This window comes from Pituophis catenifer, unplaced genomic scaffold, assembly GCF_029215685.1.
Source record: "Pituophis catenifer annectens isolate HBS135680 unplaced genomic scaffold, rPitCat1.0.hap2 SCAF_2, whole genome shotgun sequence".
Taxonomy (NCBI): Eukaryota; Metazoa; Chordata; class Lepidosauria; order Squamata; family Colubridae; genus Pituophis; species Pituophis catenifer.
The window spans coordinates 182,061,087-182,086,796 of record NW_027256882.1 but is presented as its reverse complement, the minus strand read 5'-3'; the positions used below and the strand labels follow the sequence as shown (position 1 = coordinate 182,086,796).

The following is a 25,710-nucleotide window of genomic DNA, read 5'->3' as shown; positions in this document are numbered from 1 at the left end:
ATTTATTGGCAATAAATAGTAGTGCGGAGGGGCGGGGCAAGGGGCGGGGCGAGCCAGCAATTTAACAAAGGATTCGGCCGAACCCCCTAGAACCCCCAGAATCCCACCACTGGACTACAGTCTGGTTCTTATATTAGCTGCCTCATGCATCTTGTTCATAGAGTTATTCCAACCCCGTTACTTATAACTGTGATAGAATTGAGCAAGCAGCACAAAATAATTTTCTGGCATTTTCTGGATATTCTGGCATTCAGAGAATCTTGATTAATTTAATTAAAAAAAGATTTGTACCGCTCTTTGAAACATGCGTACATTCTCACAGTAACTGGAATATCTGGAGAGCAGGAAGGAAGAAGGCTTAAAAGGTGTAGCACAGGTTTATTGAAGCTTGTCATACCTGCCTACCACTGTGTTTGGGATTTGGTGGGTCTGTGCAGCAAAGCCGGGATAGATTGTGTGGACTCCATATAGTTCTACAAGCAACAAAAATGGGAAATATTACAGAATCATGTAAAAAAAATGTATGCTTTCACCTAGCATAGATAGCACTATCACAGAGCATCTGTTTACCCAGGTCTGCCCTTGAATACACTACTAAATTTTGGAGGTCATGAATATGTGAATATTACCTTCCCTTAAAACCAAAGACTAGCTCAGTTTTTTGAAGCAACCAGGCACTATTGTTTGGGGACTTCTCAAATTGCTCCTTGTAATCACAGATGGCAAAAGCTGCTTTTTAGGATTGATGACCTTTGGGAAGTGTGGCTGTAGATCTCTCAGGAGGAATCTGAGTGAACAAAGCAAGATCCCACAGATGACCAATTCAGAATAATTACAATCTTTTGTGGGTTCTCCTGTTCCTTAGCCACTTGCATGTGTTACAGAACTGTTATAATCAGACAAGCTATCTCTGGCTTTGAAGATCTGTTCCTATGCTGTTCAACTCTTGATTACTCTGGATTTCTCGAGGAGAGGTTGGTGGGGACTTTGACCAAAATGATGTCATCTTGGAGGCATAAGAAGGTGATTGTGGCACAGAAGGAGGTGCCAGCAACTTCTGCACAACAAGAGGGGGAACTGGACTCCTGGTTTCCAAGGGAAGTGGGTGTTGAGGAAGAGAAAGACAGGGAGGAGGAGAATCAGGGGTGGCTATTGCTGACTGATTTTCCAGAAACCAGGAGGAAGGAGCTGGAAATGGGTGTGCTGAAAGACATGATCTAAAGTGTGGATCCTCAGCAGGGGGTGATGGAGAAAGGGAAATTGGGCTATTCGGTGCACTATGTGAAAATATGAAGCATGAACTGGCAGAAAGAGCACTGGTGTCAAAATCTTTGAGAGAGGGAATGTGGCAAAGAGCAGCATGGTTCCCAGACTTTATCCTCAAGTGTGATTCGCTGGTGATTCCCTTTTTCTGGAGCAGGAAGAAGTCATGGGGTCCAGCAGGATTCATGGCATAGAAAACATTTGCACTGTCGGGAATCAGCAGCTCTTCAGGGGAGAAAAAGAACAAAACGCAGAAAGAATGAGAGTGAGCAAGGCTAGCAGCATCTCCCCTCCCTCAATTTTAACAGAATAACAGAGTTGGAAGGGACCTTGGAGATCTTCTAGTCCAACCCACTGCTCAAGCAGGAGACCCTATACCAGACAAATGGCTATCCAGTTTCTTTTTAAAAGCCTCCAGTGATGGAACTTCCACAACTTCTGAAGGCAAACTGTTCCGTTGGTTGACTGTTCTCACTGTCAGGAAATTTCTCCTTAGTTCTAGGTTGCTTCTCTTTTTGATTAGTTTCCATCCATTGCTTCTTGTCTTGCCTTCTGGTACTTTGGAAAATAGGTTGACTCCCTCTTCTTTGTGGCAGCCTCTCAAATATTGGAACACTGTTATCATGTCACCACCCCTAGTCCTTCTCTTCATTAAACTAGACATACCCAGTTCCTGCAACCGTTTTTCATATATTTTAGCCTCCAGTCCCCTAATCATCTTTGTTGCTCTTCTCTGCACCCTTTCCAGAGTCTCAACCTCTTTTTAATATTGTGGTGATCGAAACTGGATGCAGTATTACAAGTGTGGTCTTATCAAGGCATTATAAAATGGTACGGACACTTCACGTGATCATGATTCTATCCCTCTGTTAATGCAGCCTAAAGTTATGTTGGCTTTTTTTGGCAGCTGCAGCACACTGTCATATTTAAGTGATTGTCCATTAGGACTTCAAGATCCCTCTTGCAGTTACTGCTATTGAGCCAGGTTTCATCTAATCTCCTGTAATTTAATCACATCTAATTAATTAATTTAATTTACTTACATCTAATTATCTGTACATTTGGTTAAAACTTTACATTCCTCACTACTGAATTTCATTTTGTTAGATGGGGCCCAGTGTTCAAGTTGAAATCCTTCTGGATCTTGAGGCTATCTTTGGGGGTGTTGGCTATTCCTGCCAGCTTTTTGTCTGCAAATTTCATGAGTTCCCCTTCTGTCCCCTCACCTAAATAGTTTATAAAAATATTGAAGAGCACTGAGGCTAAAAGAGAACCTTGGGATACCCAGTGTCTTACTTCCCTCCATGTAAATGTGGTTCCATTAAGGATACAAATTGAGTGTGATTTGTCACCTAGTTACAAATCCATCTGGTAGTGATACTGTCTAGCCCACATTTTTAAAGCTTACTATAAGTAGGTCGTGGTCTACTTTTTCAAATGCCTTACTGAAATCCAAGTATACTATGTATACCACAACATTTTGCTGGTCCACTAATTTTGTCATTTTGACAAAGAATGAAATATTTGTTTGGCATGATCTGTTTTTGACAAACCTGGGTTGTCTTCTTGTTATAACTCTGCTTGCTTCTAGGTGTTCGCAGATCTGCTGGTTAATTATCTTTTCCAGGAACTTCCCAGATACTGTATTGATGTCAGACTGATTGATCTGTAGTTTCCTGGATCTGTTTTCCCCATCTTTTTTGAAGATGGGAACCACATCAGTTCTTTTCTGGTCCTCTGGTAGTTCTCTAGTGCTCCAGGATCTTTGAAAGATATGATTCAGTGGTTCCGAGATCACATTTGCCAGCTCCTTCAGAACTCTGGGATGTAATCCATCAGGTACTAGTGATTTGAACTCATCTAGAGTGGGCAGATTCTTTTTTCCTTTCATATTAACCCATATGCATTCTAGGAGGCTTTCATCCTTGGTTTTAGCATTTCTGTAGAGATGTAGTGATCTCTTACACAGTGGTGAAATGCACTTACCTTCGCTACTGGTTCGGGAGTGTGAGCTTGCATGTGTCTCTTCTGCGCATACGCAGAGGGTCAAAAACTAGACGTAATGACATCCCGACTGGTGGGCAGAGCCTCCCACCACTGGTGCTACTGGTTCGCGCAAGCCGGATAGATCTGGCCGGATTTCACCACTGCTTTTACATATAATGCAATAATAGGTTGAGGGAGTCAATCTATTCTCCAGAGCACCTGAAGGCCGGACAAGAAGCAATGGATGGAAACTAATCAAGGAGAGAAGCAAGAAGAACTAAGAAGAAATTTCCTGATAGTTAAAACAATTAATCAGTGGAACGACTTGCCTCTAGAGCAGTGTTTCTCAACCTTGGTAGCTTGAAGATGGGTGGACTTCAACTCCCAGAATCCCCCAGCCAGCGCTGCTGGCTGGGGGATTCTGGGAGTTGAAGTCCACCCATCTTCAAGCTACCAAGGTTGAGAAACACTGCTCTAGAAGCTCCAACACTGGAGGTTTTTAAGAAGAGATTGGACAACCATTTCTCTGAAATGGTATAGGGTTCCTGCCTGAGCAGGAAGACATCCAAGGTCCCTTCCAACTCTGTTATTCTATATTCTGTTATAATGCAGTTCTATCTTCTCTAATCTGTTTCTTTGTCCAGTTTATATCCTTCCATCAGTACATTCCAGTTGTGAATTTCATCCCACCAAGTTTCAGTAATGGCAAGTATATCATACCTGCCCTTGTGTACTAATATTTCAAACACTCCCTGCTTGTTCCCCAAACTTTGAGTTGGTGTATAGGCATCTGAATCCTTTATGGCTGATCCTGCCAATCACATGCTGCACCACTGTTTTGCTGGCCTACAGCTGTCCTAGGATATCTTCTAGGATTCTGCGATTCTTACCTTGACCATCTCCCAGAAGTTGCAGAAGTTGGTAGTTGCATGGTGAATCCTCTTCCAGTTTGTGCTTCTGCAAGGCCCGCTGTATCACAGCTGTGGTCTTATCCTGGCTAGTGATCTGTAGAGAGAAATCATCCACATAGGTAACCATAGGTGAGTCTCATAGACCCAGCTATATGATAACACAGTGTAAAACATTGTTAAAAGATGAAACAACCCATATAAATGGCATATTACTGACCAAATAGAAAAGTGGTCTCAGTGAAGACATTGTTGGCTCTGAGTTGCCCATTCTCTAGTGTATTGCATTAAGTAGACCCCTTATCTAAAAATGCTGTCTGCTTTTGAAAAAAATAAAAAATACACTAATTGTATCTCCATACACACCACAATCCTCAAATATGTTGTTGGCAAATCTCCAGAAATGGCTTGTCTTCACTAATGTCCTCCAGTTGCATTGGACAGTTCCCATAATTTTCAGCCTTCATCATAAAAGTTTCAGAGGTATATATGGATTTGCTTAGCTCTCTTCTTTCCCGTTCATTTCTCAATCTTTGCAATTTACAGGCATGTAGACTTTCACTCCCAGAAACCCACAGCCAGCATGACTGTTGATGAGAACTTCAGGAGTTGAAATCCACACACCTGAAAACTGCCAAGGTTGAGAAACTTTGCTCTAGATACGTTGATTCCTTTTTGTTCTAGATCACTTATTTTGTGAGATTTATTCTTCACTTTCTCAGTTCACAGTTTCCATATACAGAAACTGTAAACGTGGGGAATTCCTGATTCCCTTCACCCTTCTGGTGCAATCAGAGAACCCTCATCACTTTAATCATGTGTTATCTTTTGGCATGCTTTCCAGTCATGTCTTATTAAACCTGTCCAAGATATTTCCTGCAATCCAGAACTTGTGGCTTCCCTTCCACCATACTACCCTCTCTTGGAAACTTACCAGAATGCTGCGATAAAGGTTTCCATTTCCACAGATATTGTTCATATGGACACGGACAATGCGAGTTTCTGTTTCTCCCTGTTTAGAGATACAAGTTGGCACAGGCTGCTCACGCAGAGGACAGGTTTTCCACTGAGTTACAGATGGATCCTAAGCAGAAGAAAATGACCAAAAGTGAAATATCATGGCTTTTAAAGTGGCATACTTCATCATTTTTGATGTGCCATGAGAGACTTTTGTGTATGCAAACTATAACCTGTGATGTTGGGGGAACAAATGGTGTATTCTGAGAGCCTAACCAGAGAGCCTAGTATTAAAATCTAAAGTAAAACCAGGAATTCCCCAGGATTATAGTTTCTGTACATGGAAGCTGCGAACTGAGAAGGTGAAGAACAAATCTTACAAAATAAGTGATCTAGAACAAAAATGAACCAAAGTATCTAGAGCAAGGTTTCTCAGCCTTGTCACTTATTTCAGGTGTGTGGACTTCAACTCGTGAAGATCTCATCAATAGCCATGCTGGCTGTGGGTTTCTGGGAGTTAAAGTCTACATGCCTGTACATTACCAAGATTGAGAAATGAATGGGAAAGAAGAGAGCTAAGGAATCCATACATACCTCTGAATTAGGCAGTGAAAAATAATTTAAATTCATTGTAGAAATTAGAGAACTAATTAATCACACCATTTAGCGAAATTTTAATTTGGTAGAAAAAATGACTAGGAAGATTTAAATAGTTTTCAAATAGTATTTGTGAATGATCAATATTTCCCAGTACAGTATCAGATTGTCATCCATGTAATCTTCTGGGTAGAAACTTAACCTGTCTGTTCTATATAGAAGGTAGTGAAAAATTACTCACCCATTACGGCAAACACCCATGTTGATAAGTGAAGTAGGGTATGGATACCTAATACTTGAATACTTGCCATCCAGTGGGCACATTTACTCCTCAGTCACAAATGCAAGGAGAAATGCAAGCTCCACTCACTTTTTGCAGTGGGCAGCCAATCAATGTGATTGGCAGCTGCCATTAATAATAAGTAAAGGCACTCAATCCTCAGCAACTAAGCCACCTTATTTGAACTGGTCTTGGGTAGAAAAGGGAGAGAGGAAATATTGATGAAGGCATGAGCAGATTATGTGTGTGCATGAACAGGTATGTAGATTAACCGTTGATCCTTCCTGGCAAGCTATATAAGTTTCAAGGACATTATTACTTTAAAAGCCATATGACCTTTAAAAGCCATATTCTAAGGAATGCCTTGTTACGAGTTTGGAAAAAGTATCAATATAAGTTAAATTATAAGATACCTATATGGGCAATACCCAGACATGCGATAGAGAACATAAGTGTAGAACAAAAGCAAGAGGTGATTACCTATAAAGAGCTTCTTAAAATGGAAGGGGGTATATTGCAGTTAAAATCTTGAAAAGCATTAAAAGAAGAAAGAATAATTCAAACTTGGTTTCAGTATGGACAGTTGCAAGCTAGATGGAAAGAAGATCAGAGAATTGATATCATGCAGAACAAGGAAAATTTGGTAAAACAAATTAGAGATCAAGGTCAAATGCATATAAAAAGATTATATAATTTATTGATAGAAATAGATTCAGAAACGGAATTAGTTAAGGATTGTATGATAAACTGGGCACAAAACATTCAGGAACCAATAATGATGGAAACTTGGGAAAAAATATGAGTTACAAATGTAAAATTTACGCAAGCACAAAATTTAAGAGAAAATTTTTATAAAATGCTCTACTGATGGCATTTAGATTCTAAAAAGTTGGCTTGTATGTATCCAAATTTGCAATCTAAGTGTTGGAGATGTGATTGTAATGATGCCAGTTATTATCATATATGGTGGACTTGTAAAAAAGTTAAAGCATTTTGGATTAAAATATGGTGGATTATCCAAAATATTCTTAAAAAGAAGATAAAGTTTACTCCACAATTGTTTTTGCTGGGTATAATCACAGATTGTACAGTTATAGAAACTAAATTGGTTTTAAATTTAATAACTGCAGCTAGACTTTTGGTGGCACAATATTGGAAGAAAGAAGATTTGTCTACTATTGAAGAATGGACATTAAAAGTAGCGAACTTGGCAGAAATGGCGAAAATTTCAGCATATTTGAAAGATCATTCACAAGAAAGATATATATTGGAATGGAGAAGATGGATTGATTATATTCAAAACAAATATCGGACTAAAAAGTATCAAATAGCTTATGAATGAATAGAAAAATTAAGAGTATTTATATTTAGTTAAGTAAAAGGAGAGTTAAAGTGTGAAGGGGGGGATAGGAATCCATAGTTAGTTAGCTTAGTTTAGTATATGATTGTTAATTGTTATACCCTGTATTTTGTTCTGGGAAGTTCGGGGGTGGGTGGGTGGGGGGTAAGGAAGGGAGTGGGGATGGGGAAATATTTGTAAAAAAAAAATTTTTTTTGTAAAACTCTTCAATAAAAAAAAACATTATTGCTTAGCCTTGTATATAATTATAATTATAGCCTAGCCCTAGGTTATACAAACACCCACATGCTTAATGAGGGTAGCATAGATTTTGCTTCCATGGTATCTACACCATAAAAAGCTTATACTGTGTCACATTAAACATATTAGTCTTAAAGGAAAGGATTCATCTAAAGAATGAACATGTCTACCCAGCACCCATCACATGATCATACACAAGATTTGATTTCCTGCTGTCTTTCAAGGTTGATGTTTTTGGAAAGTAGTAAGCATGGGAGGGCAGGGAGGGAGGGAGGGAGAAAGGAGGCTTGTTTCTGGGGAACTAGATGCTAAGATGAAGCTTTCTATCAGGCTCCAAGTCAAAGAAATGCAGAGGCAAAGAAGTGAAGTTGAGGGGAAAACTAAGGAGGAGGCAATAGTTCATGCTAATAGCAAAAATAATAAATCAGGGATGAAATTGATTTAAAAATAATATAAACTGAGACTTCCTATTTTGGTTACTTTTAAACATTGTTCTGTTATGTATATTTTATGTACAATTCTATTTCTGGTTTAATAAACATTATTTAACATCTCAATCTATTTTATAATTTTGGGAGCTTACAAATGTAAAGTGTGTAATGTACTTTTTTCAAAAACTACTGCCCCTCTCCCACCCCACTCCACATTTGCCCCGGACAAGCCAATGAGCCTACCCAGAAGACATCATGACTTGTGCATCTGCTTCCCTGAAGGGAAGGTATATTACTTGAAGATGCCATGCTAATTTGGCACCTTCACCAGACACCAAGAAGGTTGCAACTTCTCACAATCAATTGTTCTATTCTAAAAAATAGGTGGTTTGTTGCTAGTTTTTTCCTTGGGAAAGGAACTGCAGGCTGTGAAATAAGTATTCAAAAAGTGACTAAGGTCTTGCACTTTTATGATGAACAGTTAAGGAAACTAGGTACGTTTAACCTAATGAAGATATGGCTTAATGAAGATATGATAGTGTCCCTTGCTCCCCAACATGGGTATCCCCTGGCGTCAAGGTGACATGTTTATTTTTATTTCTCTTCAAGTAGTTGAAGGGCTGTTACAAAGAAGAGGGGGTCAACTTATTCTCCAAAGCACCTGAGGGCAGGGCAAGATGCAATGGGTGGAAGTGTATCAAAGAGAGTTCCAACCTAGAATGAAAGAGAAATTTCCTGACAGAACAATTAGTCAACGGAATAGCTTGCCTCCTGGAGTTTTGGGTGTTCCTTCATTGGAGGTTTTCAAGAAAAGATTGGACATGCATTTGTCTGGGATGGAATAAGAACTCCTACCTTGGGCAAGAAATTGGACTAGAATACCTCCAAAGTCCCTTCCAGTTCTATGATTCTATGATTTCTATGACTTGAAATTAAGTCTTTCTCAGTCCATAAATCTGTATCCAATGTAATCCTACTTCCTGCAATAGATTCCACCTCATCTACAAATCAGCCAATGAAACAAGGGGGAGGGCGTCTTCCCTATTGACATTCCTTGGCTGTGTCACTGCAGATAATCTGCAACTGATCCTAGAAATAAAGCAATAATTAATGACTTGATCCTGGATTTGATGCAATCTGCATCAAATTTTCTGGAACACCTTCCAGGTTTTTATATTGCTGAAAAGAAAGAAAATAACCTCCTTATTCTAAGGCAGCTTCTTCCAGTTTGGAGTCTACAAATACAACTTCTAAATCTGAATAATAATCTCTCCTTCCCCACTTTGGGAATGATAGTATAATATTTTCACACTTTTGGACGCCACCAGCTTGAAAAAGGTTACCATTTCTGATTTGCAAGAATCCCAAGACAGTTTTAGAAATAAAAATAAACATGTCACCTTGACGCCAGGGGATACCCATGTTGGGGAGCAAGGGACACTGGATCCATCTTCAGAGTTAAGGCTATTAGAGGAACCCAATGGCATAGTTCCAGTCTTTTCAGACCCAGAAGGAGTTGCAGATGGTTCTGAGCTCAAGCGGAGTCTGCAGAGAAGGAGAGAAAGGGGGCCAGACACAGAGTTAAGGGAAACATGCAGTTTCACATATTCCTCATCTCTCTCCATACTAGAATAAAATCAAATGGATCCTAGCATATCATCACATCCATCTCATTATTTAGCCCTTCATAATACTCTGATCTAACCCTGTTTCAACCTAGAAGCACAAATCATCTATGTGTATATGAGCAGCCCATATATGAGTGGCTAGTATAGATCTGGGGGTGGAATCTGGATTTTGTACTTCAGAAGCTGCTCAGGTCAAAGTTATTCCCTGGCATGTAATTCATCACTGGGTTTATGTCTTGGTCTCATCATTTGCTCTGAGTATCATTTTTCTAATTCTCAGACCAACCTTGCATCACTCTTTATAGAATGTGCTTCAGAAATAATTCATTAGAGAGTGTGGATGATGTCACGGCGAGATGACTCCAGGGACAGCACCAAAATCCAAGCCACCAGGAGGTCCTATCAGAAATCGCCTTGAAGTGGTGATGAATGAAGAGAGCACACTGCTGATCTCAGGGAGCCTGCAAACTCCCTGATTGATCTGGAGAAGGCTCTCAAAACCGACGAAGAGGAAAAATGGCCATTGTGTGCTGGACCGAAGCTGGGACAGCCACAGGAAGGAAGCATCAGAGATTGACTGTCAGTGTGATTGAGCTGGGTGAGAGTTTTTCCAACTTTGAATTTTTAACATTAATGGAGAGAAGAGCCCCCCTGGAGAATAGCTGGTGAAAGTGGGACCTAAAAGAGGAGGTGGAATTGTTTTTTCTTCTCCACCTCTCCTGGAAAGTGGCGAGGAGAGCCTTAGACCCATCTTGACAGGAAGTTAAGCTGAAGAACTTTTTAGAAACTTCTTAGAAAAGAATGAGAATATTTTGTAATTAAAAGCTAGACTGGATATCTCAAATATAGTATTGGATAGTACAGAAGCCTTGGAGGTTACAATATTTTGATATACAGATTTGCTTTTTTTGCTTTTTTTTATTATTATTTTATTTCTATGAAAATCTAAACTGGAATATACTCTAAAAAAGAGAAAGCAAAAGAGGAAGAGAGAGTAGCAAAGTCACAGTGCCATCTACTGGCAGAAGAGGAAAGTGGAAGCCGGGAGCTATGAATCCACAAAGTACATAATTTTGAGAGATTGCGTAATTGAAGATAAGAATTGACTGCCAGGAAAACAACTCTGGTGCTATAAGCTGGTCAAACTGAACAACTGAGATAGAGAGCGTAACACTGAGACTTGTTATTTCTAAACAATCTAGCTCTTGAAACTCAAAGGGAAATATAAACAGCAAAAGGCTTTGTTTTTTTTTTATTATTTTGCTCTGTGAACTCTTCATTAGTAAATATAAAACAATTGGGGCTTGGCAGGCCAATGTGGAGTACAACTTATCGATACATTATCCCTTTTTGTTGGATAATAAAGATTAGGGTCTGAAGAACCCGAAGAAAGCAATAAGAAGGATGGGATTAAATGATTGATAATTTTTGGATTATAAACCATTTTTGTTTTTCTTTCTGCTCTTTGTTCCTTCTCTGTTTTTTTCTCTTTTTACCCTTGGATTACAATGGATAATTACACTTTCTTCTCTTCTCCTTGTGGATTACAAATACTAAAACAACCCAAAATGAGGAAAACACAGTCAGCACCATCTTCAGCAGCTTCAGCAGCAGCTTCAAGCCCATCGGGACAGAGGACCTTGGATGCTTTGTTACAACAAAAGAAGGTGAATGCAATGCAGGTAGAATTAAAAGGGTTGATCCAAGCACTGCATGATGACTTCAAAGAAAAAACAGGGAAAGTAGAGGACAAATTAGAGAAAGTAGAGGACAAATTAGAGAACATTCAACAAATGATGGCAAGCAATGAACAACGCATGCAGAAAGTAGAAGAAAAAGTGGAACAAGCGGGGGGGGAAGTGGATGAAGTTGATAATAGACTTACACTAGCAGACAAAAATAAAGAAAGAATAATAATATCAGTGGAAATGGATAAAACTGATTATTATCTGCGGTTCCAGAATATGGAGGAAGAAAAAGGAGAAAATCTAGCAGAGATAATGGCAGAGTTGCTGGCAGATGCCTTAGAGGTGGACAAAGAAATTTTTTTGGCAGATATTGATGAAATATTCAGTGTTAATACTAGATATGTGGTGAGACACAGACTTCCTAGGGAGGTCCATGTGAGATTTACAAAAAAAGCAATAAAGGCAGAGATTCTACAAAAAGCAAGAGATGAGCCTATAAAATATAAAGGGAAGGAAATAGTAGTACTAAAACAGATTCCGAGGAGAGTAAGAGAAATAAGGAAAGAATACCAATTCCTGACAAGGCAACTAATGAAGAATGGAGTGAACTTCAGATGGCTGATTCTGGAGGGAGTATTGGTGACTTGGATGGAGCAAAGACATAGATTGGATTCTATAGAAAAAGCAGAACAATTTTACGAACAATATTTTGGACCACAAGAGGAAATGAGAATAAGTGGAAAAGAAGAGGTCAAATGACGAGAAGATGTTACAGAAGAGTGGAATATGCAGCAAAAAGAAGATGAAAGAGATCAGTAGGAAATAGTAATAAGAGATGGGGCAAAGGCTAAAGAACTGAGAGAGATAAGAATGACAAAACCCATCTACAAGTAACTATGGAAGAAGAAATTAAATTAATGTCAATTAATATAAATGGACTGAATTCAGCAATAAAAAGGAAAAGGACTTTTAATAAATTAGAAAAATTAAAATTAGACATAATTTGTTTATAAGAAGTTCACATTAAAAAACAAATATGAAAGTATTGGAATATCCTAAAATTCGGAAGTTATTTACTTCTTTACCACAACAAAAGAAGAGTGGAATAGCCCTTTATGTAAAAGAAACTAATACTAAACAAACTTTTACGGATGAGGAAGGAGAATTTTGATGGTGGAGATAATGATGAAGAATAAACAGATACTTTTGGTAGCAATATATGCACAAATACTAATCAAGAGAACTTTTATGGAAAGCTTCATTAAAAAAATAACAGAATTGGAGTATGAAAATATATGTATTTTGGGAGACTTTAACACAATTGTGGATACGGAAATGGGTTGTAAAACTAGAAAGACAAATAAAAAACAAGGAAGACACTTCCTAAGGCTTTTTTTAAAATGGCGGAAGAACTAGTCATTCAAGATGCATGGCGAGAGATACATCCCAAGAAAAATCAATACTCATTTTATTCAAATAGACATGTGTCTTGATCAAGAACAAATACAGTGCCCTTGCTGACCTTAATAGGAACACTAAAGTGACATGTCAAGGTAGTTGTGATAATGATAACTCAAATAAGCAGGGGATCGTGGTCCAAGATGAAGAAATTATTTTGGAAAGGGGAAAGTGTGAATCAGATATTGCACATCAGTCACACAAGAAGAGCAAGATATCCAAAAAGAGAACCCACCTTCTGGTTGGTGATTCAAGATTATAGTGAAAAATCTTACAGATAAGCAGAAAAAAGAGTTAATGAAGAGAATAGACATTTAGATTGTAGAGAAAGTAAAACATCTAGGGATTCAGTTGACAGCAAGATATATAACGATTAAGGAAGATAATTACCATAAATTGTTGAAACAAATTCAAATGGATCTGGAAAAATGGAAAAATCTGCAACTATCACTGGTAGGAAGAATAGCTACAATTAAAATGAACATATTGCCAAGATTACTCTACTTATTCCAAACAATCCTGATAAAATTGGAAAACAAATATTTTGAGGAATTTAATAAAATAATACATAAGTATATTTGGCAAGGGAAAAAAGCAAGAATTAGCTTTAAAATGTTGCAAGATATAAGAAGCAGAGGAGGTTTTGGGTTACCAAATTGGGAATTGTATTATCAGGCTGCTGTAGTAACATGGATGAAAGAATGGATTTATTGAGGAATACAATCCTCAATACCATTGGAAGGGTATGATTTACAGTTGGGTTGGCATGCTTTCTTGTAGTAAAAACAAGATACATGGATACTTTCAAAGATATTACATAAGGAATGCATTAATATTAGTATGGGAGAAAATGAAAGAAGAACATTATTTAAGGATACCAGTTTGGCTTTCAACAATGGAAGCATTGATTCACCCAAATGTTATTAATATGGGAAATAATGTTAGATATAAAGATATTTTGAATGAAAAGGGGGAACTCAAAACTAAACAAGAAATTAGTGAGCAAGGGATCGATATAACATGGTACTCACAAGTGCAGATACATTCTAGATATGAGAAAATGCCAAATTACATGGTTTTTATAAAGAACTAACAGAATTAGATAAAATATTAACAGGAACAGAAGAAAGATTGATAAAGAAAATGTATAGCTACTTATTGGGTATAAAGTTGGAAGAGGAACAAGTAAAGGAGACAATGATAGCATGGGTGAAAAATTTTGGTTACATGATAGAATTAGATAAGTGGGATAGGAATTATAAATTAACAATGTCGACTGCATATAAAGAGAACTTGTATAAGATGTTTTATAGATAGCACCTTGCACTGGCGCGATTGGCAAAGATGTTTAAAGATAAGTCAGCTAAATGTTGGAAGTGCCACCAGATACCTGGATCTTCCTCTAATATGTGGTGGTCATGTGTAGAAGCAAAAAAATATTGGACAAAAATAAAGATCAAAAAAATGGTTGGAAAAATGATAAAACAACACATTGAGCTACAACCAGAATTTTTTTGCTGGGGATTTTACCTGAAAGTTATAATACAGAGAACACTTATTTAATTATCCATGTTCTAACTACAGCTAGAATTGTATTTGCACAACATTGGAAAAGTGAAGAGATTCCTATTGATGAGAAGGTGATTAGGAAAATATTAGCATGTGCAGAAATGAACAGATTAACACTAGCAATTAAGGAGAAAGAACAAACTGAATATTATATGATATGGGAAGTTGTTTTTTGTTTGTTTGTTTTTTGCTTTAATTTATATGCCGCCCTTCTCCGGAGACTCAGGGCGGCTTACAATGCGTTAAACAATAGCCTTCGTACTTTTGTATATTTATACAAAGTCAGCTTATTGCCCCCACAATCTGGGTCCTCATTTCACCTACCTTTGAAAGGATGGAAGGCTGAGTCAACCTTGAGCCTGGTGAGATTTGAACTTGCAGTAATTGCAAGCAGCATGTTAATCTGTTAATAACAGTGCTTTAGTCCACTGTACTGCAGGCTCTTTGTCAATGGTTAGAGAATAAAAAGGGAAACTGGAAATAAAAGGAGAAGATTAAAGAAGAATAGAAAATACGTTAAGATAGAGGTATAAATAAGATGATAATTGTTAGTATTATGATTATGAGGATAATTATGCTTAATGTTATTATTATTGTATTCTTACTAGAAGACATCTTAAAAAGAAAACTGAATAGGCTTATAATGTTCAACTGTTTAATATACTATAATTTTAAGATTAGAGAATTAATATTAATGTGAATGATGTTGTAAATGCTGAAAGTTGTTGCACAGAGATATTTGTACCCAGATGACACACTGTTTAAGGAAAGATGGAATGTTTATTTTTTGAAAAATAAAAAATAAAAAACTTTTTTATAAAAAAAAGAAATAATTTAATTGATCATTTGGAAAGCTTTACCAGCTTGCAAATCCACTTACAGTGCCTCCTTATTCAAATCTAATCTAATCTAATCAAAATTAGTAAACTTCTGAATGTGTCTAATGCTAGTACAGTTATACATTTAAAATATTCAATCATTCTGCATATTCATTATATTTCTGCAACAGCCCATTTCTTCTGAAAATTCCCTCTTAGGAAATTTAATTTAATTTACAAGCACCATCTCTTCTGAATTGTATTTAATACTTAGAAAAATTTAACATAGAAATCTGAGTTCTAGGACTTCTCACATTATACTAGGGAAAGTGGGTTTTAATTTTACTCTGAACCAGGAATTTTATGATCTGGAAAGCCCAGACCAGTGGTGGGTTGCTCCCGGTTCGCACTGGTTTGCAAGAACCGGTAGTAAAAATTTATAGTAGTTCGGAGAACCGGTAATAACATTGGCTGGCAACGCCCCGAACCAGTCCCCGGCCGGTTGCTGCTCGCTTACCCCACCCACCTCATCAGAGGCTTTTTTTTTTTTACTTTTAAAAGCATTTTTTCTACAACCTCTTTGGCCGAAAAAATGCTTTTAAAAGGGAAAAAAGCCTCTGATGATCGCGCGGCTCAGTTGGGATCATCAGAGGCTTTTAAAAGCATTTTTTCGGCTGAAGAGGTTGTAGAAAAAAAATGCGTTTAAAAACCTCTGACAATCCCAGCTGAGTTGTCTGATCGTCAGAGGCTTCTAAAAGCATTTTTTTCTGCAACCTCTTAAGGTTGTAGAAAAAATGCTTTTAAAAGTAAAAAAAAAAAAAGTTGGCCACGCGCACCCAGTCACATTACCCCCCATCAAGCTACGCCCACAAAATAAGCCACGCCTACAGAACCAGTAGTAAAAAAATTTAGAACCCACCCCTGGCCCAGACCTCTTGCAAATCTCCAGAGGCCTAAATTACCTGGATTTGATGAAGAGGGTGACATTGTGCCGCATATTTATAAGATCAGCCTTAAGTGCAGCCCTGCCCTCTGAATAGTCTAGTACCCTATTTTTAATAATGGTCAGCCAAATGCTTCAGAAAACCCCACAAATAAAGCATGAAGTAAACAGCTTAATGTGTTGATTTATAATTGCACTATGGTTTAATCTGTCCACACCCAAATTAACCCAGTTTTAGTTGCCCTTCCCCTCAGCATGACAAAAACAGACTGTAGAAGCCCCCCCCCCCAAAAAAAAAACCCCACAAGGTAGATGGGGTGCTTATCTGGAGCATGGAGGGAAGGATCAGGTGGCAGATGAAAGGGCAGAGGATAGAAAGAAACAAGAACGTCTCCTCTCACCAGTTACTGGGATAACTTACGAGTTGAAGCGTTTGGTCAGACTGCGTTGCAGCTTTGGTGAGTTGGGACAGGAGTCAGCTGGTGGCTCTATCATACAAGAAATGTAGTAGCTGGAGGAGAACAGTGAAGACAGATTCTGTAGCTACATTTTCTCAACTGTTGACTGAGGATAAACATAGCACTTTCAACATGGAAGTCTCAGCCCCATATCTACCCTTACTGTTTACTCATCAATTCCTAGAATCCTTTCTGATTCTCTGCCCTGCCTCATGCTCTCGTTGGGTCCTTCACCCCTGCTCAGTACTGTTCACCTGTCCTTTAGCTGGCAAATACTAGTATAATATTTACTGCTCCCATTGCTAATCCTATCTTGCCCCTTCTGAGCCTATTCTGAGTCATTGTCAAAGGGTACTGTCCTGATTTAAGATTGAGCCTCTTCTTTGGGTAAGATGCCTTTGCTGTGTTTGCTGTTGTCCCCTTTCAGCATGTTACCATTCCAAGGGGGGACTTTTACCATCAGTTCGCTGCAGTAGCAATTGAGCTAGTCTCTCTCCAAGACTCTACCTGGGCTTCTCTAAGCTGGTTTCACACTATATTTGGCATATTCCAAGTTGTAGTAAAACAATATGGAATTCAGAGACATGGAAGGACAACTGGGCCAACAGCCTCCTTTCCTCCTTTCTCCTGCCTTGATTGTACAATGATCTACGTCTTGAAAAGCAGAAGAGCTGAATCTAACCTAGTAGTGGACAACCACTCTCTTACTCTGGTAGCCGGGAAGGATGACTGAACTTTACAAATATAATGAATTTGTGAAACTAGCAACAAAAGAATCATTTCAATATCCCTCATTATTTTCTGTATGCTGCAATGAGGAAACAAAATAGGATTGCTGCCTGTTAATGGAAATATCATCATTAATGCCATTTCACAATCTACGAAAGTGTAATAGCATAAATATATATTTTCTTCCCCAAATAAAATAGTCTGACCTTTTCTCTTCTGCTTTTCTTGGCAATGTACTTTGCAGAGTAAGATGGGAAGCATATGATAGATAGATAGATAGATAGATAGATAGATAGATAGATAGATAGATAGATAGATAGATAAATGGAGATATAGATGGATATAGATATAGATAGATAAACTGCACTTAGATAGGGACTAATTCAGTAAAGATTCAATAATAGTATATTTGAAGAAATATACAATTTGGATGGATTTTTTTTCAGCAGGGAAAGGGCACACATAGCACAGAATCAAGCTGCTTCTCTCTGCCTTGTCTTTGATAAAGACCCTGCAAACTGATTTTTTTTTTGATGCAAAAAAATGATAAGTTGTCTTGAGCACACTTTAAATTTGCAATTATTGCTGCATTTAAAAATCACTAACCAGAGGTGCAATCTGAGTGATACAAAAGTTACGAGTGTGTAATGCTTTTGCCCACCAAACAATTTTCTGTCCATCCCCAGCAGAAATCTCCCTTCCCACCTCTGGTCTTCAGAAAGCTGCTGCTGGTGGTGGAAGGCCAAGTGGAAGGATGGATTCAGGCAAAGATTGTATCCCTGACAGGACTGTTGCAGATGACAGATGCAGAGGAGGATTGCTGCTTCCTGAAGAAGAGGGGTGCATATGATACAGTTACACTGTTGCTGGGATTGCACCCATGTCCATTCTCTTGGTGACCAGATTATGCCTCCCCATCCCAGAGCTAAGCACAAATCTAGGAAATGTTAGCTCCTACCCTTATCCGTCCAGTTCTTCTATCTTTGATTTACCTTGCGCCTCTTCTCAAAGTTAATGAGCTGGCCCTGTGGAATTGGAAAAAGAAAACAAAATGGAGACAATGAGCAGCACATGGAGACAGAACTTAAGCAGCAGCTAGTTAAACCAGCCCCCATTAACATTTTGTGTACAAAGTTTCAGGCTCAATCATCCCCCGTTTATTTTTAGCTAAAAGGAATTCAAATAGCAGACTGAGAATTTAGACAACTGAGGCCAGCCAAAAAGGTAAGAAAGAATCTGGTGATATTTTAAAGAGTAAATAAGGTATTGGGACACATGATAAATTGGACAACACTTCATCTGATACAAGACAAAAACAGCCCCTTGGCAACAACTGACAAGTTCTCCCCAACTCATATACGCACACACATACAAGCATGAATGGCCAGCAAATACCCCATTCTCATTTAGCACTGTCCTCTAGAGGTGAACTGGCAGGCAGGTCCATAATAGAACGAGTACTCCACCAGATATTTAGTTTTTAAATTGAATAGGGCCTTGTACATAGGAACAGATTGCTTGAATTTGACTCAGTAATGGACTGGCATCCACCTTGGTATAGTGTCTTCAGAACAGTTGTTGATTGGTTATGGAAGGTTTCCTTCTTGAGCCATTCGGTGTGAGCTGTAGATTCCTTGCCAGCCTCCAGAGTGATCCCAGATACATCGCATTGCAACAGTTCAAACTTATGTGCTAATCATTCTTCAATGTATGGGGCATCCCTTCTCCTAATGATGTTTGGTACAAATAAAGCCTTTCACATACATTCAATATTTCAAACAAAATGGGGTTAAATAAATAAGTTAATTTGAAATGCCCACTCAAGTGTCATGGGAACAATTGTCTGCCCTTTCACCAGATGCTCACCACTTTCTCCTTCCCTCTCTTTCAGCCCTCTTTCAAAGATGCTCACCTCCACAAAATCTGGCAGTGCTGTATCCAACATGATCAGATCAGTTAAAAAGATGCCAAGGTATGGGATGGTAGGAGTCTGCAACAAAAACCCTGGATTCATTAGGTGAATATGCAATGCCATAACACTAGCAATTCCAAGCAAGGAAAGAGGATGATATAATTCTTTCTGTCTCCTTGTGGGATCCCACCCTCCTACCATACCCACTTGTCAAGCATTGCAAAAGAGGTGCATGTGTGTAAATCTAAGTCCATGATATGAAATCAAAATTGCAAAAAGTTTCTATGAATACTAGCACATGCAAGCATTAAGCAAGTCTGGCTGGATGCAGTCAAGAAGGCAAAGCTCTTACTATTTGCTTCAGTTGAAATCTCACCTTCAGAGAAGTCCTGACTGGTGTTTGACGATTTCTCCATCCATCGCAAGGACTCTGAGTATCTACTTCCTACAAGAGAGCCCAAAAGGGCAAACTGATTTCAACTGATATAAAATTAAAATGTACCAATTGACCATGTTAGACTACACCCAGAGTCAGTCAGTGAAAAATGTCAGTATTTTCCCTCACTACTACCATGAGAGATGGAAAACCATTTGGAAAACCACACTTGTGCATTACATTCTTTTTCCTTCTTCTCAGGAGATATTTCCCCTACCTGCAGCAAGATTTCTCGGCAGTTCAAGTGATTGTGGTCTTCAGAGAAGATCTGTGAGAGTTTTCGAAAGGAGCTCCTGGTGTCTCTGTGGGATAAAATGCAGAACTGCCTGATGTGTGGTCAGTCTAATGGGCTGGTGCTTCCTTTTTTGTAGAATTGCTCTCCAAGAAAATCCCTGGGATTTGCCATGTCATTGTGGCCTTTTGCCAAAGGGAAGGCAGTGAGGTATATTTGACCAGCCCCTTTGCCCTCTTTTATCTCATTCCCTTATAAAGACTTACCTGTTGACTGCAGCCCAAGTGCGCTTTAATCGGTAAATAGAGTTGGACTGGAGAGCAGAGAGGATGGCGTACAGTGAGGAGAAATTCCTTAAGGCCCGGCATTGCTGGAAGTTTGGTGTTGGGGAGGAAAAGACAAATAGTTCAGCAAGAAATGAAAGATTATAGTTGTGTGAACTAAGCTTGCAAAAGAGAGAGAAGTACAATCAGTTAAATAAGAGTATAAATTCATTGGTTTAATCAAATTAATCTGACATTAAAGAGAATTTAAAATGAAAATGTGTGTTTTTAATATTTAATATTAATATTTATAATCATGTGTAAATTGGAGGTTATCTCACATTTTTTAACAACCCAAAAATGCAATCCAAGAATGCAGATCCCCTCTCTGAGGGATATGGATGGTTAAGAAATGTGAAATATAAATAAATATATAAATGATAATAAATAAGTTCTGAAAATGTACACCTCCAATTAAATGGAAATATTTCTTTAAATATGATTACTATTGGTTATTTAAATGTGCTGATTTATCTAATTTTAAAGCAATTTATTAAAATAGTTTTCATGTTCAACATGTTCATTCATACTTTCCATGTTCAACACATTCAAAGTTGCTTTTTTTAATTGAAGCAATCTGCACTTTTGGTCCTCAGAATAGTGAGGCCTATCAGATCTGCCATTTTCAGCTTCTTTACTTCGCTGGCATCCTGCCATAAATCGCAAGAGGGGGAAAGGAATTTGGGGTAATAAAGTTGGGGAACAGGAGTGAGAAGACAAACGGCGGGGGGGGGGTCACGTTGACAAGAACCAGAGTGCCAAACTAGAAAAAAGCAGCCACCAACAACACCTGGCCTGGGATCAGAATGCGAAGCTAGATTAAGAGGCACCAAACATTCAAGCAGTTCCCAAACATCTAAATGCCATACTGCTGGACCCTGATGGACTGGTCACAGCAGGAGGGCTAGAAAAAGGGGGGAAAGTGTAACCTTTGTGTGGGAATAATCAGATTTAGCTTTACTAGCTTTGCTGCAACCACTTAACTTTAGTAAAAGAGCCTATCACTTCAACCAAATGAAGTCAAGAGTCTTTCTTTCTTAAAGATCTGTTGGAAGAAAAATCTAGTCCGCTTCCAATCCAGGAGAAAGGAACTGGAAATAAAATGGAAGCTGATTGGAAAGAAGGACTCTGTTTATTGCATGAGCAGAACCAACAACAGCATGCAGTTCTGGGACAGCTGACAAATGGAGTTGGGATAGGTGGGCTTTTATACATTCTTTGGGGTTTTGTGTTTGAAATGCTCCAGGTGGTTGTGCAATGTAGTGAGCTTTGTGACTTTTGCTATTCTAATGGTGCTGGGTTACTCTTAGTATGTCCTAAAAGTCCTGTCCTGTCCTTCTTAATCCCATCAACTGGAGATGAAGGTGTTTTGTTGTGAGTAGATTGGCCCAGTCTTTCTTAATGGGCACAAAATATCCATCTCTAAAGACTTCAGGTACCTGCTGGAGGCTTTTGGGGCTGCTTTCTGCCTTTGCTAAGATTTTTCTTCATTTCTCCTTTGGGAAAATATAATATTCTGCCTCTTTTAATATTCCCCAAAGCATTTCATTCTCTGGGTGGGGAGGCTTCCTACAGACTTCAGAGGATTTCACCGGTGGGCTACAGCATACCGTCCTCTCTCAACCTCTGCCCTTTAAGAATAGAATAGAGCTAGAAGGGACCTTGGAGGTCTTCTAGTCCAACCCCATTCAAGCAGGAGAACCTATACTATTTCAGATAAGTGACTGTCTAGTGTCTCTTCTTAAAAATCTGCAGTGATGGAACACCCACAATTTCTGAAGACAAGCTATTCCACTGGTTAATTGTCCTCACTGTTAGGAAGTTTCTCCTTAATTCCAGGTTGCTTCTCTAATGGTTTCCAACCATTGTTTCTGGTCCTGCCCTCTGGTGCTTTGGAGAATAATTTGAACCCCCTCTTCTTTGTGGCAGCCCCTCAAATAGTGGAATACTGCTATCATGTTGCCCCTAATTCTTCTTCTCTTTAGACTAGCCAAACCCAAATCCTGCAGCCATTCTTCATATGTTTTAGTCTCCAGGACTTTAGTCATCTTAGTTGCTCTTCTCTGAACTTTTTCTAAGATCTCAACATTTTTTGTAGTTTGGTGGCCAAAATTGGTTGCAGTATTCCAGGTGTGGTCTTACTACAGTTTTATAAAGTGGTATTAGTACTTCATGTGATCTCAATTCTGTTTATACAATTTAGGATTGTATTAGCTTTTTTGGCGGCGGCTGCACACTGCTGGCTCATATTCAAGTGATCATCCACTAGGACTCCAAGGTCCCTCTAACAGTTACTGTTTTTGAGCCAAGTCTTGCCTAATCTATATTTATACCTTTGATTTTTCCTGTCTAAATGTAAAACTTTGCTTTTCTCCACATTAAAATACATTTTATTGGATAGGGCCTATTGTTCAAGTTTGTCAAGATCTTTTTGGATCCTGAGCTTGTCTTCTGGGCTGTTGGCTATTCCTGCCAATTTAGTGTCATCTGAAAATTTGGTAAGTTCCCCTTCTGTTCCCTCATCTAAGTCATTTATGAAGATATTGAAGGGTCTAAGATGGAGTCTTGTGGTACCCACTGCTTACTTCTGTCCATGTGGATCTGGTACCATTAAGGACTATTTGTTGAGTACAGTTTGTCAGCCAGCTACAAATCCATCTGGTGGTGATGTTGTCTGCTCCATATTTTTCTAGCTTACCAAGAAGTAGGTTGTGGTCTACTTTGTCAAATGCCTTACTGAAATCTAAGTATATTATGTCCACAGTATTTCGCTGGCATACCAATTTAGTAACTTTGTCAAAGAATGAAATAAAATTGGTTTGGCACAATCTGTTTTTAACAAACTCATGCTGGCTTCTAGTTATAACTTTATTTGCTTTTAATTGTTCGCAGATCTGTTTCTTGATTATCTTTTCCAGGATCTTCACAGGTATTTATTTACTTATTTACTTACTTATTTACTTACTTATTTACTTACTTACTTACTTACTTACTTACTTACTTTATTTATTTATTTATTTATTTATTTATTTATTTATTTATTTATTTATTTATTTATTTATTTATTTATTTATTTATTTATTGGTTCGATTTATATGCCGCCCTTCTCCAGAGACTCAGGGCAGCTTACAATCCGTTAAGCAATAGCCTTCATACTTTTGTATATACTTGCTTAGTAGAGCTTTTGGCCCCCCCTAAGCAGTGTTCTTTTTTATACAAAGTCAGCTTATTGCCCCCACAATCCAGGTCCTTATTTTACCTACCTCGGAAGGATGGAAGGCTGAGTCAACCTTGAGCCTGGTGAGATTTGAACTCGCAGTAATTGCAGGCAGCTGGCAGCTAAGTGCTACTTAACAGCACTTTAGTCCACTGCACCACCAAGGCTCATTAGCTAAGGTATTGATGTTAGACTGGTCTGTAGTTTCCTGGGTTTGTTTTTTTTTTTCTTCCTTTCTTGAAGATGGGAACCATATCAGCCCTTTTCCAATCCTCAGGTACTTTCCCAGGGCTCCAGGATTTTGGAAAGATATGGTACAATGGTTCTGAGAAGCTGGTTCTGCCAGCTCCTTCAGAACTCTGGGATGTAATCTGTCAGGTCCCAGTGATTTATATTTATCAAAGTCAGATAGGTGTTCTCTTACCATTTTCTTGCTTAGTTTAATTTTTATTTCTACTTTGTCTTTTACAGTAGTTTTTTTTTTTACATTGGGCTATAGTTTCTTTTTGTGTACAAAGAACGAGTTAAGCAGCTCTGCTTTCTCCCTACAGCCTGTTATTTCCTTGCCATCTTCTCTCTTTAGTGGACCTACTGTTTCCTTGATTTTTTTTTGCTATTAATATGTTGAAAGGAGCCTTCTTTATTATCTTTGACTTTTGTTGCAAGTCTTTGTTCATTCTGAGTCTTTGCTTTCTTGACTTCATCTTTGCATGTTCTGGCAATCTGCTGATAATCAGCCTTAGTTAAGTGTCCCTCTTTCCCTCTCCAGCCAACCAACAATTGGCCAGTGTAGCTCCCACTCAATGTTTTTGCTCCTCTTGCCTGCCCTGCAAATGTCCATATGCATTCTGTGCCCATCAATGATGCTTAATTTTCCCGCTTGCAGTTTTCCACCCTATTTTTTATATTCATCCAGAAAATTCAGGATCCCTTTACTTTGGGGAACAGAAATGTACAGGCTCAGAGCATACAATAATTGAGAAGAATTCACCTCATGCAGAAAAATAACAAAAAAACCCTTTCAGGGATGTCAGTTGAAAAAGTTGCAAGAGGCATTAGTGGTAAACATTGCCAAGAAATAGTCACAAATAAGGAATGCACCTGAGCAGTCACTACATCTCTGGCTCACAGTTTCCCAAGGGATGAACTACGAAATCCCTAGCACCATGCTCAGCCCTGCTTCATTTTCCCACTGCCCCCACTCTGACCCTCTTCTTGACTTACTCCAGCAATTTGGATCCACTTCTCCAGCAGGTGTGCACGCTGGGGAATGCGCATGGCCTGATCCCCCAGCACAGATGTGATGACACGGCTGGTGACTGCATTAAACTGGGTCACAGTAGCACGGACACTGGGAGCCATGTGCTGATTCTCCTTCTTGTCTCGTTGGGACCAAATGCAGCCAAGGCAGTGAAAGGGTAGCACTGCTCTAAACAGGTGCTGGGGAAAGGGAAGGGGAAAGAAGGAACTCAGCACCATTTGGAAACCATTCAGTGCATTAAGTGATTTCAGAGCAGGTTTTCAAGATCCAAGGCCTCAAGTAGACATATTGCAAAGCAAAGAACATCCCAAATTCACCCCCACAGCAGCCACATCCATCCCATCCAGTTTATGGTCCTTAGTATCCCCTTGTTACAACATTAAACGTAGCTCATGGCCACCAAAAGGTTGCCTACCAGGACTGTAAAAAGTGACATAGGTTATCTGTTCTATCATCAAGCCAACTTCAAAAGTTTCAGAACTACCCTATTCATCATAGCCATAGTCTATTTTCTTTTCCAAGTTATTTTCAGTCCCTGGCCCCAACAGGTCTTACAGCATCAATCAGTGTCAGCTGTTCAGCCACTTCATCCACAGAGAATGACATCAGTGGTAGTATCTCCTCACAGCCATCTGTCCCAGCTGCCTCTGTGATAACCTGTGATGGTCTCATCCCTGGGGAGTTGCCTCCTGTAGAAAAATAATGTAATCTATAGAAAAAAGAAGATTCAAGCAATGGCTGTAAGAAAATCATTGCAGCAGACCAAAATGCCAGCATCAAAAACACTCATTCCCCACTAGCTTTTAATATTTGCTTCCTCAAGAACCTCTGAACTTCTGGGAGATGATGTGCCAGTTGTGGCTTATTTCAGGAGTATATTATAAACAGCCCTTTAAAGTTCTCTTTGGATCATTCACAATTAATTAATTAATTAATGTGCCCTTTGTCTCACTATCCAAGTCACTCTGGGCAGCTTACAGTTGCATAAATATAAAAGCATTAAAATTAACAACAAT

At 38.7% G+C, this 25,710-nt stretch overlaps 1 protein-coding gene across 1 annotated transcript in view; it reads right to left on the bottom strand.

The window, feature by feature from the left end:
• Nucleotides 1-413: 413 nt before the first annotated feature.
• RGL3 (ral guanine nucleotide dissociation stimulator like 3) overlaps nucleotides 414-25,710 on the bottom strand; it is a 45,100-nt gene continuing 19,803 nt past the window's right edge. Inside the window, exons 5-17 of the mRNA XM_070935266.1 lie at nucleotides 25,250-25,383; nucleotides 24,658-24,873; nucleotides 20,160-20,263; nucleotides 19,879-19,963; nucleotides 19,602-19,670; nucleotides 19,226-19,303; nucleotides 18,306-18,338; nucleotides 18,019-18,140; nucleotides 16,548-16,637; nucleotides 9,423-9,567; nucleotides 5,092-5,241; nucleotides 4,140-4,254; nucleotides 414-1,488 (exon numbers count right to left, since the gene is read on the bottom strand). Of these exons, the coding sequence (XP_070791367.1) occupies nucleotides 905-1,488; nucleotides 4,140-4,254; nucleotides 5,092-5,241; nucleotides 9,423-9,567; nucleotides 16,548-16,637; nucleotides 18,019-18,140; nucleotides 18,306-18,338; nucleotides 19,226-19,303; nucleotides 19,602-19,670; nucleotides 19,879-19,963; nucleotides 20,160-20,263; nucleotides 24,658-24,873; nucleotides 25,250-25,383 (1,925 nt within the window). The 3' untranslated portion in view covers nucleotides 414-904. The remainder of the gene's footprint in view (nucleotides 1,489-4,139; nucleotides 4,255-5,091; nucleotides 5,242-9,422; nucleotides 9,568-16,547; nucleotides 16,638-18,018; nucleotides 18,141-18,305; nucleotides 18,339-19,225; nucleotides 19,304-19,601; nucleotides 19,671-19,878; nucleotides 19,964-20,159; nucleotides 20,264-24,657; nucleotides 24,874-25,249; nucleotides 25,384-25,710) is intronic.